Source organism: Heloderma suspectum, chromosome 6 (genome assembly GCF_057233095.1).
Source record: "Heloderma suspectum isolate Gila_16-S chromosome 6, 16-S_ref, whole genome shotgun sequence".
Taxonomy (NCBI): Eukaryota; Metazoa; Chordata; class Lepidosauria; order Squamata; family Helodermatidae; genus Heloderma; species Heloderma suspectum.
In genome coordinates, this window is record NC_139463.1 from 4,670,650 (window position 1) to 4,686,225 (window position 15,576).

The window sequence follows — 15,576 nt, forward strand, 5'->3', positions numbered from 1 at the left end:
AGCAATGAATCACACCCCGGCAGTGCTGGTAAGCCAGCCACAGTCTGTGTCATCGTGCCAAGCTGGCAGGACAACTCTCATCACACTCCAGCAGCTCCACACTAATCCAGGAGAGAGCGCTTGGCAGGACAATCCAGGCAACTGGCTCACCAAGTGGTTAGATGCACATGGTGGAACATAGGAAGCTGCCTTCTGCCCAAGGGCCAGCTCTAGGCTCTGGAGGGCCCTTGGGCAAGACACCGTCCATGGGCCCCCTCCCTCAGTGAGTCCACCTTCTCACCGCCATTGTCATCAGCTGCTCTGGTTCTTCCTCCTCTCTCTCATCATTGCTGCCACTGGCTTGCTTGGCAGGCAGAGAGCCAGGGAGCGAGGAGGCCACGCCATCTGCTGCTCCTCCCTCTCACCACCGCCGTTGTCTGGGCCTGAGTGAGAGGCAGGCGAACAAGCAGGTTGCCATGGTGAAGAGGAGGAGCAGGTCCAGGGGGCTCTTCTCGGTGGGCCCTTGCTGAGGTGTGGACCCTCTGCAGGGACCCAAACATGTCTACCCTTGACACTGGCCCTACTTTTACCCAGTGAAAGCACTGGACCATGTAGCCCAGTATTGTCTACACTGACTTGCAGCAGCTGTCCAGGGTATCAGTCAGACAGAGAAAGGTCTTCCCCATCCCTATGGGGACTTCACCATGCAAAGCGAGGTGCTCTCAGTGAAGCCCCCCACTTTGAATTCTTAAAGGCACGTACTGATCCTACCACAAACTCTGAGGCCAATCCAAGCTTGGATGAGGCACGTTCCTGGTTAGGTTTGTTTGGATATTTTGTTAACACCTTCTCTTTATAACTCATGACCCCTGGGGTTAGCTTCTGAAGTCTCCTCGCCTTGCAGTAGGTCCACAATGCTTTCCTTCTGATTCCTGATGGCGAGCTGGAGAGGAGTACATCCCATGTTGTCCTCCAGCTCTAGCAGAGCCCCAGCTTTGAGTAAAGTCTTTATGATCCTTATGTTACCTTTGAGCACTGCAAGGTGTGTGGGAGTCCAGCCCACCTTGTTCTTGATGTTGGCATCTGCCTTATGCTCAAGGAGGTTAACAATGCTAAGAAATGCCTCCTGCTGCACTGCCAGGTGGAGAGGGGTCCAGCCTGAATTCTCAGCAAGGTTGGGGTCTGCTCCACTCCTAAGCAACTCAGAAATGACAGCCTCTTCACCGTAGTGTGTCGCCAAATGCAGAGGTGTCCAATCCAGGCTGCCTCTGGTGTTCACCTTGGCATGGTTGTCCACTAGGAGGCGGATGATTTCCATGTGGCCTTTGATGGAAGCCAGGTGCAAAGGTGTCCACCCCTTGTCCGTCTTCAGGTCTACGATGGCTCCATATTTGATCAGCTTCTCACAGATAAGGCATTTGCCTTTTGCTACAGCCAGATGTAGAGCACTGTAATGATTCTGGTCTATGCTGTTGACCCCTGCACCATTCTTCAGGAGGTACTGGACCACCCTGAATTTGCCTTTTTCTACAGCCAGATGAAGCGGAGTCCGGAGGTTTTTCTGCTTCTTTTCTAGGTCTGCTCCTTGGCTATCCAGCATTTTAACAAGCCTGATGTGCCCATATGCAGCTGCCACGTGCAGGGCAGTTCTTCCCTCATTCTCCTGCACATTGGGGTCAGCCTGACGTGAGAGGAGAACCCGGACCACAGTTTCAAAGTTGTTCTGGGAGGCCAAGTGGAGGGGTGTCCACCCGTCAAGCTCTTGCGCATTGAGGTTGGCCTTGTGGTCAAGCAACAGCCGAGCTATTCTGTCATCTCCGTTCTGAGCCACAAAATGAAGAGGTGACCAGCCATCCTCATCAGCCATGTTGACATCTGCACCATGTTTGATGAGGAGTGAGATGATGTCCAGAGACTCCTTTTGGACTGCCAGGATGAGGGGAGTGGAACCATAGGCTGTCTTCTTGTTTACATCAGCTCCCTGCCTCAACAGGAATTTCACTTTCTCCAGGATTCCTGGAGTGACCATGAGACGAAGGGAATCCAGGTTGTTTTTATGGGTCTCATTGATGTCTTCTGATAATATCAAAGCTTCCAGGCTTTCAACCTCATTCTGAGGGAAACCATGGAATTGATCCTTATCATTCTTAGCACCTGAAACAGAATGAAAAGGTGTCAAACATAACACATGAGATGAGTTGAGATCAGGGGCCATGGGTCTTGAACCCAAGTCTGCTGAAACTTGGCTTGAGACTATGTGTGAAGTGCTACTCTCAGCTGCAAAACACCAGCTACCTCTGGATTTTGTGTTTCCTCCCCATTCTCCAGCCCATAGAGCTGTGCTACTTGGATTGGACAGCAATAAGAAATCTTTCCATTGGTCCTTTCGCTTATAAAACATGGCTGCCCTGACAAAGCCTGTCTGTTTGGGCAGCCATCCTAATAGGTTGTTGCAACCACATGCCCAGTCCAACTGATGCTACTGTTCACCTTGTGCTCCAAATAGTCACTTCTTGTGCTACAGCTAGGTTATTTCCTGCTCTCACAAGAATTGTGTCCAGGTTGCAGCCAGGAATGTTCCATTCTGATTGCTCAGTTTGAACTTGCTCCCAGGCCAGTGCCTGCTTCTACTCCCTTCTCCTTATGGATCATCAGTCTGGAATTTTAGCCTGGAATGGACTTGTGAACTGTGGCTTTTTGTCTGATCCAATCCATGCTGGAATTACATACCTACAGACACACACACACACACACACACCAGTTGATTGGACTTGATTCTGCCAAGGTAGTGTACATGTTCTAGTCACTAAGAGGTGTTTGAGGTAATCTTTTTAATTGGCCCAACTTCTGATAGTAAGCACAAAACTTTGAAGTTCTACTCAGGCTGGGCACTAACTTAAAACTTTGCTGCCTGCCACCATATCTCTCAAACACTAGACTGCAAATGGCAGAGAGACGTTCTCAGAATGGAGGGCAATGCCCTGAGATCAACTCCTCTAGTCCAAGAACAACACATGTTGAGCAGAGAGATTGAGAGGCCTGCAAATGGCCTTTGATCATACAGAGATACTCACCCCTGTTGCTCGTTCCCTGAAAGAGACCAGATCCTTCTGTATCACTCTTCTTAGTAATGTAGACATGGAAAAGAACTTGCATACAGTTATCAGTATAATAAAATGGATCAAGTGTACAGCCCATGAAAACAGCAAGTCCCATGACTGACCTTGAGATATTTTCCATCAAATCCCATTTCTGTATTCTTCTGAATATACAATGCACAGAGAATTGCCCAAAGGGATTCCCCACCCCGCCCTTTATTTAAGGCAAATGCACTATGACTAAAACATCCAAGGTTGCAGAATGACTTTCCCTTTACCTGTTCACTCCTAGAGAATGTGGGCTTGAATGACATCTTTCTGGAGAGATGCTCCTTCTCCAGGTCCACCACGGGGCTTCGGATTAAGGAGAGTAACATGCTTGTCTCCACCAAGAGATCTAAGCAAGTGGAAAAGATAGATAACAAATGACTCACAGAACCGGTTCCCAGAATGCTGAAGAATTCCAAAGGGGGGGTGTATGCCGCTGGCTGTCCTTCCTGAATGGTTAGTGCCCCACTATTGTCAAACCCCTTGAATTACAGCTGAAAGTCCTGACTCCACTCCCATCTGGGTGTGTTTCCTTTCAACTTCAATGTGGTGGTGTACAGAGGCCAACTGCCAAAACAGTTATCCTTGTTCCAATATTTCTGGCCTTGACTGTACGTTTACCCAGATTATAGAACTCCTTGCCCTGGGAACTCTACCTTGCTCCTTCTCCAATGGTGCTTTGGTGGAAAGTGAAGACTTTTTTGTTCAGGCAGGTCTTCAGCCTGCCTGGTTTTTAATTAATTCCCCTTGGCTTATTAAAAAAACAACTGATGTTTTTAAAAAATCTGTTGTTCTCTCCCCCCACCCTGACTCTTGATTGTTTTAAAAATATTGATTAATTTACGTTAGCCTGGGCCGGCCAGCCTATTAAGCAAAGTGAGGTAGCCACCTCAAACTCTGGATGTCAATAAAGGGCAGCAAATCATTAGCTATTTTAATCATACAGTATATTTTCAGAAATATTACTGTACATTTACTGCCAGGGAGAGGTGCTTGTGGAATTTTCTGCCCCAGGAGCCAAAATAACTTGGCCTTGGCTACTATGCACCTTGACGTGTGTGTGTGTGTGTGTGTGTGTGCACGCGTGCGTGCCATTTGCTATTCTGCCTGAGGCAGGAAAATGTCTTGGGCCAGCCCTGATGTTTGACACTTTAAGCATCTTGGTCATTAGACAGAAAGGCAGGTTAAGTATTTTAAATAAGCACTTTTTTAATTTGGGTTTTTACATTGTTATGGTTTTTAAGGTTGAACATGGGTGGGAGGGTGCTGCTGTGCTCATGCCCTGCTTGTGGGCTCCCGGTCGACAGCTGGTTGGCCCCGTGTGAACAGAATGCTGGACGAGATGGATCCTTGGTCTGATCCAGCATCAGGGCTCTTCTTAGGTTCTTAAGGTTGTTTCTAACATGTTATTATGTCTATTTGTTCATGATCTTTGTTTTCTGAATTTTTTCAAATTGCCTTGGTAGGTTCCAGAAAGGCAGTATAGAAATGTAATTGAGGTAGAGGTGGAAGAAGAAGGAATAATTATCTGTCTTAATAACCTGATCATAATGACTTAGATTGGCAGTTCTGGCCCCGTCCCCAGTATAGGTGAAGGGCGTGATCATGATCTTGGATGAGGCTAACTCAAGGCCCAGCTGGGATCTGGTTTAGGGAACAGCTCCTGGGGAGGAATCCGTTTGACTACCAAACCTGTGAAGCTCGGCCTCCTCTGTGGCTCCTGGTCCCAGCACCTCTTCATCAAGTCAACCATCTGCTGGTGTTCCCCTGGCCAGTCCCCATAGACCGGCTCCAACGAGGGACGCGTTCCTGCTGCCGCACTGATGATCACGGCCACTGTCCTTGCCCCTGTCAAAAGAGGAGAGACCACACCTTCTGCCGTCTATTTTCCTCTGGAAACCTACTGTGCATTTCTGGGATGGAGCTAAAAGAACCTCCAGCTTTTGTGAACATTCTTTTAAATGATCCATGTCAGTTTCAGCCCAGTCTCACAGGCTTGGAGGAAGGAGGTGACTCTCATTTACATGGAAACAAAATGAAACATTAAAAATAGAATGTGGACAGAAGGCCAGCCAGTCAATTCCTGCTTCATTCTAAATGCCTCTGTCTGGTAATCAATTCTGCGTGCCGCGGATCCCGTGCACAAATCCATGCCCAAGAGTCAAGGCCTGCACCAAAGTCCTCTCTGTCTGCGATTTCAAAGGGGTGGCAGGTGGTGAGCAGGAAAGGAGCCTTCTCAGGGGAGGTGCTCCACGTAAGGAACATTCTCCTGAGGGACATTAGCTGGGGCGGGGCAGTGGCATTTGCTGCAAGGAAACACCGATCTTCATCAGGATCACTGGGTGAGGACCAGTGCCAAGGGCAGGCATGGCCGGGCCCACGCCCCAGCAGGGGCCCACTGATAAGGGATCCCTGGACTCGCTCCTCCTCTTCATCATTGCAACCTGCTTGTTCACCCTCCTCCTGCTCTGGCCCGGACAATGGTGGTGGTGAGAAAGAGAAGCAGTAGACGTCACTGCCTGCTTGCCCACTGGTTCTCTTCATGTCAAGAAAGTACGTGGGCGCCATGAGGAGGAGAAGGAGCAAGATCAGCTGGTGACCATGGCGGCGAGAAGGTGGACTCCCTGAGGGAGGGGCCCCAGTGAGGGTGTTTTGCTCAAGGGCCCTCAAAAAACTGGAGCTGGCACATGGGGTGGGGGAGATCAGGCCTGGCCCAACCTATCTTGTCACCCGAGGCAAGAAGCCCCCGCTGCTGCCTGCTGCTGCCTTCCTTTCCGGCTGTGGGCAGCTCACCCAATGTCTCAGAAGAGCTTGCCCCAAGTCATGAGACTTCAGCTGGATCTCGTGAGACTTTGGGCAAGGGGCAGTGCATGCTGAGAGGGCGAGCAACTGCTCCAGAGAGCCCCGCTGGCTGCTCTATCACTGCAGCAAATGCCACGGCGGGACAGCAGCTGGTGGGGCTCTCTAGAGGACGCGGCCCTCTTGGTGGCGCAGCGGTGTTTAATTTGCCACCTTTCTGCTGCCTTAATCATTTGCCTCAGTCTACCTAATGAGAGGACCAGCCCTGGGGGAGGTTAAAACCTCAACCCTCCCCTCAGCCCCAGAATCCTGGTTTTGAATGTGGGCGGCAGGTGCATGGGTGGGTGGGTGGATGTGCAAATGTGTGTTAGTGTGTGTGCCGTACTCCCATCACAGCCCCACTCACCATGACATAGCTGTGGTGCCACCGCCTGTGTTTCAAGCCCCCCGTCCATTAAAAGCATTAGCCTGTTTGCCAGACACAAGCCCCTGTCTAAGAGGGCCTTGGAGCTTCTTTTTTTTTTTTTGCTTTTTTTTTTAAGACCAAGTTTAGTCTTGGTCTTTAAAAAAAAAAAAAAAAGCATCCCCAGGGTTTAGTCTTTTGAGTCACTAGCAGGAACACACCACATGGTCTGGAGTAAGCTGCTGGGTCTTTCATCTCCATATGCTCCTTCTCTACTCCCTAAAAGGAATGACCAGGAGTTACCGCGGCTGATCTGCAAAGGACAGTCCTGTGAGTTAAGTGGATTTACCACATTCCCAACCCATCAGAATTACCTGAATACGGTTTCTTCTGGGTAAGAATCTCCCAGACGACAATCCCAAAGCTTAAAGAACAAAAACCAGAATATTAGGTAAAAATAGTTACACACAGGACTTATACAATGGGGAGGAGCTGTGGCTCAGGGGTGGAGCCCCCACTTTGCATGTGGAAGGCCCCAGGTTTGAGCCCCGGCATCTCCGGGTAGGGCTGGGAAAAAATCTTGCCCGAAACCCTGGAGAGCCACCGCTGCCAGTCCCTGTCAAAAATACTGGGCTAGAAGAACCAGGGTCTGACTCAGTAGAAGGCAGCTTCCTAAATCCCTAGCCAATTGATTTTTATTTGTTTATTTGTTTACAATATTCAGTGCTTCTCCACATCCAAAGATTTCAGAATGGTGAACAGCAGTTAGGGTAAAGGAATAAGAACGCCATGTTAAAATAATTAGTTTTTTTAAAAAAAAGAAACAAGAGTTCTAATAAAACCGCTGCTGGTCACTCAAAGAAGGGTTCCTGAAATAACAGTGTTTTCATGAGGTGCCAGAAGCAACACAACATTGGCACGTGCCTGACCTCCAAAGGCAGGGAATTCCACAGGAAGGGGGCCACCCACTGAAGGTTCTTCTGGTGGACTCCAATTGGGCCATGGGGCCATGTGGAACCACCAGGAGCATGCCCTCCGATGACCTCAGTGACTGGGCAGGTTGGTAAGGGAGAAGGTGCTCTCTCAGGTATCCTGGACCCAAGTTGTTCAGTTATTTAGGACAGAGGAGCAACTTCCCCCTGACCTCAAATACGGCAATCAATTACCTCCTGCTTTGCATGCAGAAGGTATCAGGTTCAATCTCTGGCTTCTCCAGGTAGGGCTAGAAAAATTTCTGCCTGAAATCCTGGAGAGCTGCTGCTGCCAGTCAGTGCTGACAATGCTGGGCTAGATAGACCCATGGTCTGCATAAGGCAGCTTCCTGTGTCCCTATATAATGTGAAATATGGAAATGTAGAAGGAAGCTGAGAAGTGGCAAGCAAAGACTTATGAGTGGCTGGAAAGGAGACCAATTCCACCACGGAGGGAGAAGCTGACAACTCAAAGAGACACAGAGAGAGGAGGTCAGTCCTTACCTGTAGACATCAAATTCAGTTCCTGGTGGCCTGGTGCTTTGCAAAAGCATCTCAGGTGGGATGTAACTCAAGTTGCCTTTCAGGGCTGACCTCTCAATCTCCTGTATCCAGTCTGATGGCTCCATCCACTTAGATAATCCAAAATCTGAAATCTAGGTCAGGAGAAATCAAATGTCACTTTCAGCTTTCATACCCTCCACTGTTGTTCCTTCATTCCATTCCTTAATTATCTTGGGGCATATTCATATAATACCATGATCTTATTTTTGTACTTGTGAGAGCCTGTTGGTGATAGCAATGAAATGTGTGAGCCAGGAGTGTATGATGTTGTCTAGAATTTGTTTTAATTGAGATTACAGCTGAAACAGAATTTCATAGGCGTCTGAATTTTCAGAGTATGACATCTGGACTTTGCAAATTTTAATAGTTGCTTTTAAAGGAAACACCTATTTAAAGAAAAACCGAAGTCTTGTTAGAAAATGTTAAGGCAATAACATCAAGTTTTCAGCTTGCACAAATTTATACTTTAAACCCTGTATTTTGTGCAACCATTTTGCAAAGCATCCAGAATAGTGTTTAAGAAAAACTGATTTTGCAGGAAATAGATGGTATCCCTTGCCCACAAGCAAATTCAAAATTAGAAGATTTCCCCCCCCCCCCGAATGTGTAACCTTTGACCACAGGTGTAAATTGGTGGTTTTGACACTGATGGATGGATGTTGCCAATATGCCTTCTGGGACATTTGTCCAGCTGCTGTCAGAAGAAAGAATTTTGCCCTAGATGGACCTTAAATCTGACTCAGGATGGTGATAGTTGACATCTTTGAAAGCATCTTTCTGTCTCAATTGGGTTTGAGATCTGCTTCACAAGGTCGTTTTAAGGTGGAAAAGCTGGTGTGAGATGACTTTGCAAATGTATGTTTTCAGGAACTTGAAACTAACTGACCATCTGGGGACCTTTCACTTTACTAAATGAAAATTGTCAGGGGGGAAAATATCCTGTAGCAAGTCTCTGATTGTTATTACATACTGGAATTGTTATTACATACTGATTACCATCTCTGATTGTTAGTGGCTCAACAGGGTCTCAGGAAAAAGTTTGTCCCATCCTTTAAACATGTTTACGTGAAGATGGCAGAGATTAATCTTGGCACCTTCTGCACTCAAGTGTGAGCTACAGATCCTCCGGCTAATCCTGCTTCCCAAACTGCCCTCACCTTAACATGCATATTGGCGTCCAGTAGGATATTTCCTGGCTTTAGGTCAAGATGAAGCAAAGGAGGCCTCAGGCTGTGCAAGAAGTTCATGGCCAAGCTTATCTCATGGATGATTCGGAACTTGAGCTGCCAAGCCATTTGGTGGGTGGGAAGAGTGTCCTCCAAGGACCCGTTGGCCATGTATTCCATCACAATCCCGAAGGGGCTGTCACATACGCCATGGATGGATACTATGTGTTGGAATTTGATTCTCTCCATCTTGGCTGCCTGTTCCATGAGACGGTTCATGTTGGTTCTACAAGGGGAAATGCGGCGCATTACCACAATGCTTTGGTGCCATACATTGAGAGAAAGTAATCCATGTTCTCTAGATCAGTTGCCTCAGTTTAACAAAACACATTAGCACACTTTAACTCCAGGGATGGATGCAGAAGAACAGCTGAGATCACACTGGGCAGTGAAGCCAAAATAGCATGATTCGTGTTTGTTGGCTTTGTTTGGCATGGTGAACAATTGTCTGAATGTTATGCCCAGTCACACACTCTGGCTTACACATGCTTCATCCTTGATTGATTGTGGCGTCAAATAATGACTGGTAGGTGTGTGAATGAGCCATCACAAATTAGTCATCACAGATAGAACTTTCCAATCACCTGGCATGAGCGAAGAGCCTGGAGACTACACATTACATTCATCACATGAACAGGAGAGGAACTCTTGCAAACGAATCAGCTGCAAGCCCCACTGTGACATTAGAAGGCCTCATGCGCCTCTAGCCGTGATTGACTTAGCTACTCTTATATCACAGAGAGACTTGTGGCTGGGCAGTTGTGGCTGTTTTGGGGGATGCGGGGAGGGAATGATTGCCCATAGAGTATGTCACACATCAAGAGGGGAGGAGGGGGTAACAAAGTGGTGACTATGGAAGGATTGGATAATGGTTTCAATGGGGCAAAGGGATGGGGGTGTTTTAAAAGGCCTTTTAAAAATATGGCATGCTTTATGGATGGCCCCAGATCTAAACGTCATCATTTCAAGGATTAATGGGAACCTTGGGATAAATTAGGCGATGGTTGACACACAGCCTATTTATGTAATTGACATTTAAAAGACACCCTGTTGGTTGATTGGTTTGGGAGTCTCTTGCCAGAAGCCGACAATACTTGCAACTTATAAAACAGGACTGTTTTGCTTGGGTGTGAGGAAACTGCTGTGGGTTTTGGATATTGTTCCCCAGATGATTTCACCACTTCCCCATTCCAGTTCATAAGTTGCCCAACCAGTTGGTGCAGCTTGATGCACACTGCAGGCTGCCAAGCAATTTGACTTCAGGGACTCCCCAACATGGGCCTGAAGTGAGCTGGGCATGCCTCATTGTATCTCTCTCTGAAGATGAATGTTGTTTTCATTGCTTCAGCCAAGCACGACCATCCTGAGCGTGAGCCAAGCACAGCCACGGAGCTTCTCAAAAAGAAATGTAGCAAGGGCACCTCTCCAAAAGTTATCTACAATGGGGTAGATTACCTGTGAAGTCTGGAATCCTGCAGAAGGCAAGAGGAGCACTTCACCACATAGGTGGTCCGCCATTGTTTATGCTTCACTCGGAACACTTGGCCAAAGCTCCCGCCGCTGCCCACCTTGAGCCAACCACCTTCAAAATCCTCCTTGGTGAATATGGCTAAGCTGCCAGGGCGGAGGTCCATTTCCAAAAGCACAAGAAGATCCGTCCTCCTCCGCATCTGAGGATACTACTAGAAATGGCTTCCTGGTTCTTGTTCACCAAGGGCAGGGAAGTTGAGGCGTGTCTTGCTCTGCGTGTTTGTCTGGCACAGCTGTCAAAGGAATTACAAGATCACAGATTGCATTAGGCGGCACAGCCCAAAACTTTGGCTGTTACTCAAGTAATGCTGCAAGGAGGAGAACTAGCATGCAGACCTCTCCAGTACTCCCATGCTGTAAGGCTGGAGAGGTTTGTTTGCTGTGACTGGAGCTGGTTCCATGCCTCTGAAGGCCCCCATGTACTCAAGAGAATCCCACACCATCTTAATTTGAAGTGTAAGTTCCTCAGGACTGGGGCATATGTCTTTTTTTGAGTTACTTTACAAAGTGTCCCATGCACTGATGAAGCTATACAAAAGACCACAACCTTCTCTTGCTCTTTCTGCATAGAAAAAAACAAGAAACCAAGAAACCACTCCTGTTAAAGTTTGCTGCACTCCCAAGTTAGCCAGTTTATTCTGTTGCCCATATGTGGGTGGTATTTTTTTAAAAAATGTATATGTTATGGGTGTTTTAATTACGACCTTACTGATTTTGTTTCTGCACCTTGAATAGCTCTTTTAAAGTTCTGACTGGTTCTGGCTGAAACCCAGAATGGATTCACCGCCCCACTGACATCAGAGCCACCAGCCTCCACTGCATAAGGGACTTGGAGGTCATCTAGTCAAACCCCCTGTTCAGTGCAGGAAACTGCAACTACACCATCCCTGATAGGTAGCCACTGGCCTCTGCTTAAATATCTCTAACAAATGAGAATCAGTATTGATTGAATAAATTTTGTTTGGAGGGGAAAATATAACAGATTTGAAATGGGTAGATAACCCCCTTTTATACACTACTTTAAAAATGGGGGGGGGGAGGAAAAATAAATTAATTCTGGAAATATCCCCATTGCTTCCATTCTTGTTGCATCCGAATTTTGCTTCTATAGATAAACAAGAGGAATACACAAATGGAAACAAAAGGGATTTTTAGGATGAGAGATTTCTATGAAAATAAGATCCCCCTTACTATAGTAAAATTAGAAGAAAAGCTTCAGGGAATGCAAATAAACTGGATGCTCCTTCATCAGATACATAATTTTATTATAAATCCTTTAGTAAAACAAACGATGACTAGAAGCATGACAAAATTTGAAGGTATATTATTGGAACACATGGTAATACAAAAGGATTGGTTTCGAAAATGTATTCACAAATTATTGAAATAGATATGAATATGTCAGATGGGCTGAGTATAATATGGGAAGATGGTGTTTGGATACCAATAGAGCAAAAGGTATGGAATGCAGTATGGGTGACAGAACCAAGGAAGACTGTTTCAATAACTCTCAGGGAAAATATGTTGAAACCATTACACAGATGGTACATTATGCCATTGCATCTGGCAAGAACGGCCAACACAAATAATGCAAAATGTTAGAGAAACTGCAGTCAGCAGGGTTTATATATTCATATGTGGTGAACATGTCCTACTGTGTCACAGTTTTGGAACATCATAATTTTAGAAATGGCAAGTATTACACATCAAACCATACACGTGACAGCAGCATTGGCCTTATTGACAATATGGGAAGAACAAAATGCAAAAGTGACATCTAGGATTTAATTGAGTTCATGCTGATGGCAGCCCAAACAGTCATAGCTTAAAGCTTGAAAACTGCAGAACTTTTAATATTGAAATCATGGTATATGGAATTATCGCAAATAGCCATGGCAGAAAAATGGACATACTGACTGAAATTAGCTAAAGGCAAAGGCAAAATATCTGACTTTTTAAAATGTGGCACAATTGTATTCTATATACTGATCAGAGACATATACAGCAGTATTTGTCACAGCCTTTCCTCAGATTATGGAAAAGACGAAAAATAAACTTGATATATCGAAGAATTATAATGGAAACTTTTATGCAGCCTATGTTGTTGTTCTTTATTCAGTCAGTCGCTTCCAACTCGTCGTGACTTCATGGACCAGCCCACGCCAGAGCTTCCTGTCGGCCGTCGCCACCCCCAGCTCCCCCAAGGTCGAGTCTGTCACCTCCAGAATATCATCCATCCATCCATCTTGTCTTTGGTCGGCCCCTGTTCCTTTTGCCTTCCACTTTCCCTAGCATCAGCATCTTCTCCAGGGTATCCTGTCTTCTCATTATGTGGCCGAAGTACTTCAGTTTTGCCTTTCATATCATTCCCTCAAGTGAGCAGTCTGGCTTTATTTCCTGGAGTATGGACTGGTTTGATCTTCTTGCAGTCCAAGGCACTCTCAGAATTTTCCTCCAGCATCACAGTTCAAAAGTATCTATCTTCCTTTGCTCAGCCTTCCTTATGGTCCAGCTCTCACAGCCATAGGTTACTACAGGGAATACCATTGCTTGAACTATGCGGACCTTTGTTGTCAGTCTGTGTGATGTCTCTGCTCTTAACTATTTTGTCAAGATTTGTCATTGCTGTCCTCCCAAGAAGTAAACGTCTTCTGATTTCCTGGCTGCAGTCAGCGTCTGCAGTAATCTTTGCGCCTAGAAAGACAAAGTCTGTCACTGCCTCCACGTTTTCTTCCTCTATTTGCCAGTGATCAATCAAGCTGGTTGCCATAATCTTGGTTTTTTTGAGGTTGAACTGCAACCCAGCTTTTGCACTTTCTTCTTTCCCCTTTGTCATGAGGTTCCTCAGCTCCTCCTCACTTTCAGCCATCAAAGTGGTATCATCTGCATATCTGAGATTGTTAATGTTTCTTCAGGCGATTTTAACTCCAGCCTTGGCTTCATCAAGCCCAGCACGTCGCATGATGTGTTCTGCGTACAGGTTGAATAGGCAGGGTGAGTGTATACAACCCTGCCGTACTCCTTTCCCAATCTTAAACCAGTCCGTTGTTCCGTTGTCTATTCTTACCGTTGCTACTTGGTTGTTATACAGATTCCTCAGGAGACAGAAAAGATGACTAAGTATCCCCATCCCACCAAGAACTTGCCACAATTTGTGATGATCCACACAGTCAAAGGCTTTAGAATAGTCAATAAAACAGAAATTGATGTTTTTCTGAGACTCCCTGGCTTTCTCCATTATCCAGTGGATATTGGCAATTTGGTTTCTAGTTCCTCTGCCTTTTCGAAACCCAGCTTGTACATCTGGCAATTCTCGTTCCATGAATTGCTGGAGTCTACCTTGCAAGATCTTGAGCATTACCTTACTGGCATGTGAAATAAGTGCCACTGTTCGATAGTTTGAACATTCTTTGGTGCTTCCCTTTTTTGGTATGGGGATATAAGTTGATTTTTCCCAATCTGTTGGCCATTCTTGTGTTTTCCAAATTTGCTGGCATATGGCATGCATCACCTTGACGGCATCATCTTGCAAGATTTTAAACAGTTCAGCTGGGATAGCGTCATCTCCTGCTGCCTTGTTATTAGCAATGCTTCTTAAGGCCCATTCAACCTCACCCTTCAGGATGTCTGGCTCTAGCTCACTGACCACACTGTCAAATCTATCCCCGATATTATTATCCTTCCTATACAGATCTTCCTTATATTCTTGACACCTTTTCTTGATCTCTTCTGCTTCTGTTAGGTCCTTGCCATCTTTGTTTTTGATCATACCCATTTTTGCCTGGAATTTACCTCCGATGTTTCTAATTTTCTGGAAGAGGTCACTTGTCCTTCCTATTCTATTATCTTCTTCCACTTCCGCGCATTGCTTGTTTAAAAATAATTCCTTATATCTTCTGGCTAGCCTCTGGAATTTTGCATTTAATTGGGCATATCTCCCCCTATCACTGTTGCCTTTTGCTTAAATATTAGTGAGCTCATATCTAACTGATCTGTGGGTCTTCCCTATTCTCTTTAGTCTGATTCTAAATTGTGCAATAAGAAGTTCGTGATCTGAACTACAATCAGCTCCAGGTCTTGTTTTTACCGACTGCATAGATGTCCGCCACCGTTGGCTACAAAGGATGTAGTCAATCTGATTTCGGTGTCGACCGTCTGGTGAAGTCCATGTATAAAGTCGTCTCTTAGGTGGTTGGAAGAGAGTGTTTGTTATGCACAGTGAGTTGTCTTGGCAAAATTCTATCAGCCTATGTCCCGCTTCATTTTGTACTCCCAGACGATGCTTGCCTGTAATTCCAGGTGTCATTTGACTACCCACCTTAGCATTCCAGTCTCCTGTAATGAAAATAACGTCTCTTTTTGGCGTATTATCCAGTAGGTGCAGCAGATCCTCATAGAACTGATCTACTTCTGCTTCTTCAGCATCTGTGGTTGGGGCGTATATTTGTATCATTGTGATGTTAAATGGCTTACCCTGAATTCCAATTGAGATCCTTCTGTCATTTTTTGGATTGTATCCAAGCACTGCTTTAGCCACTTTATTATTAATTATGAAGGCTACTCCATTTCTTCTGTGGTCCTCTTGTCCACAGTAGTAGATCTGGTGGTCATTTGATGTGAAGTGGCCCATTCCAGTCCATTTCAGTTCACTAACACCCAAAATGTCTATATTTAATCTTGACATCTCCCCAATAACCACATCCAATTTGCCCTGGCTCATAGATCTTACATTCCAGATTCCTATGGTGTGTTGATCTTTAGAACATTGGATTCGTCGTTCACCAGCACCATCAGCTGCTAGCCGTCCTTTCGGCTTTGAGCTAGCTGCGTCATCACATCCGGGGCTAGTTGAACATATCCTCTGTTCCTCCCCAGTAGCATTTTGACCATCTTCCGACCTGGGAGTCCCATCTTCCAATGGTATACCGACATATCTCTGGTTGTACTGATCCATTTAG

The 15,576-nt window shown here is 45.9% G+C and overlaps 1 protein-coding gene across 1 annotated transcript; it reads right to left on the reverse strand.

Moving 5' to 3' along the window:
- Positions 1 to 832: 832 nt before the first annotated feature.
- ANKK1 (ankyrin repeat and kinase domain containing 1) lies at positions 833 to 10,758 on the reverse strand. Its single transcript, XM_084807227.1, has 7 exons — positions 10,544 to 10,758; positions 9,020 to 9,314; positions 7,803 to 7,954; positions 6,702 to 6,751; positions 4,818 to 4,973; positions 3,356 to 3,474; positions 833 to 2,092 (listed from the first exon to the last, which is right to left on the reverse strand). The coding sequence occupies exons 1-7, from the start codon at positions 10,756 to 10,758 to the stop codon at positions 833 to 835; spliced, it is 2,247 nt and encodes a 748-aa protein (XP_084663353.1).
- Positions 10,759 to 15,576: the final 4,818 nt, after the last annotated feature.

Coding starts and splice junctions, on each gene's coding strand:
- ANKK1 (XM_084807227.1), bottom strand. CDS start 10,758: ATGCGGAGGAGGACGGATCTTCTTGTGCTTTTGGAAATGGACCTCCGC. Junction 7,955..9,019: donor ACGCCAATATGCATGTTAAG/GTGAGGGCAGTT, acceptor CTCCTGACCTAG/ATTTCAGATTTTGGATTATC. Junction 6,752..7,802: donor ACTGAATTTGATGTCTACAG/GTAAGGACTGAC, acceptor TTGTTCTTTAAG/CTTTGGGATTGTCGTCTGGG.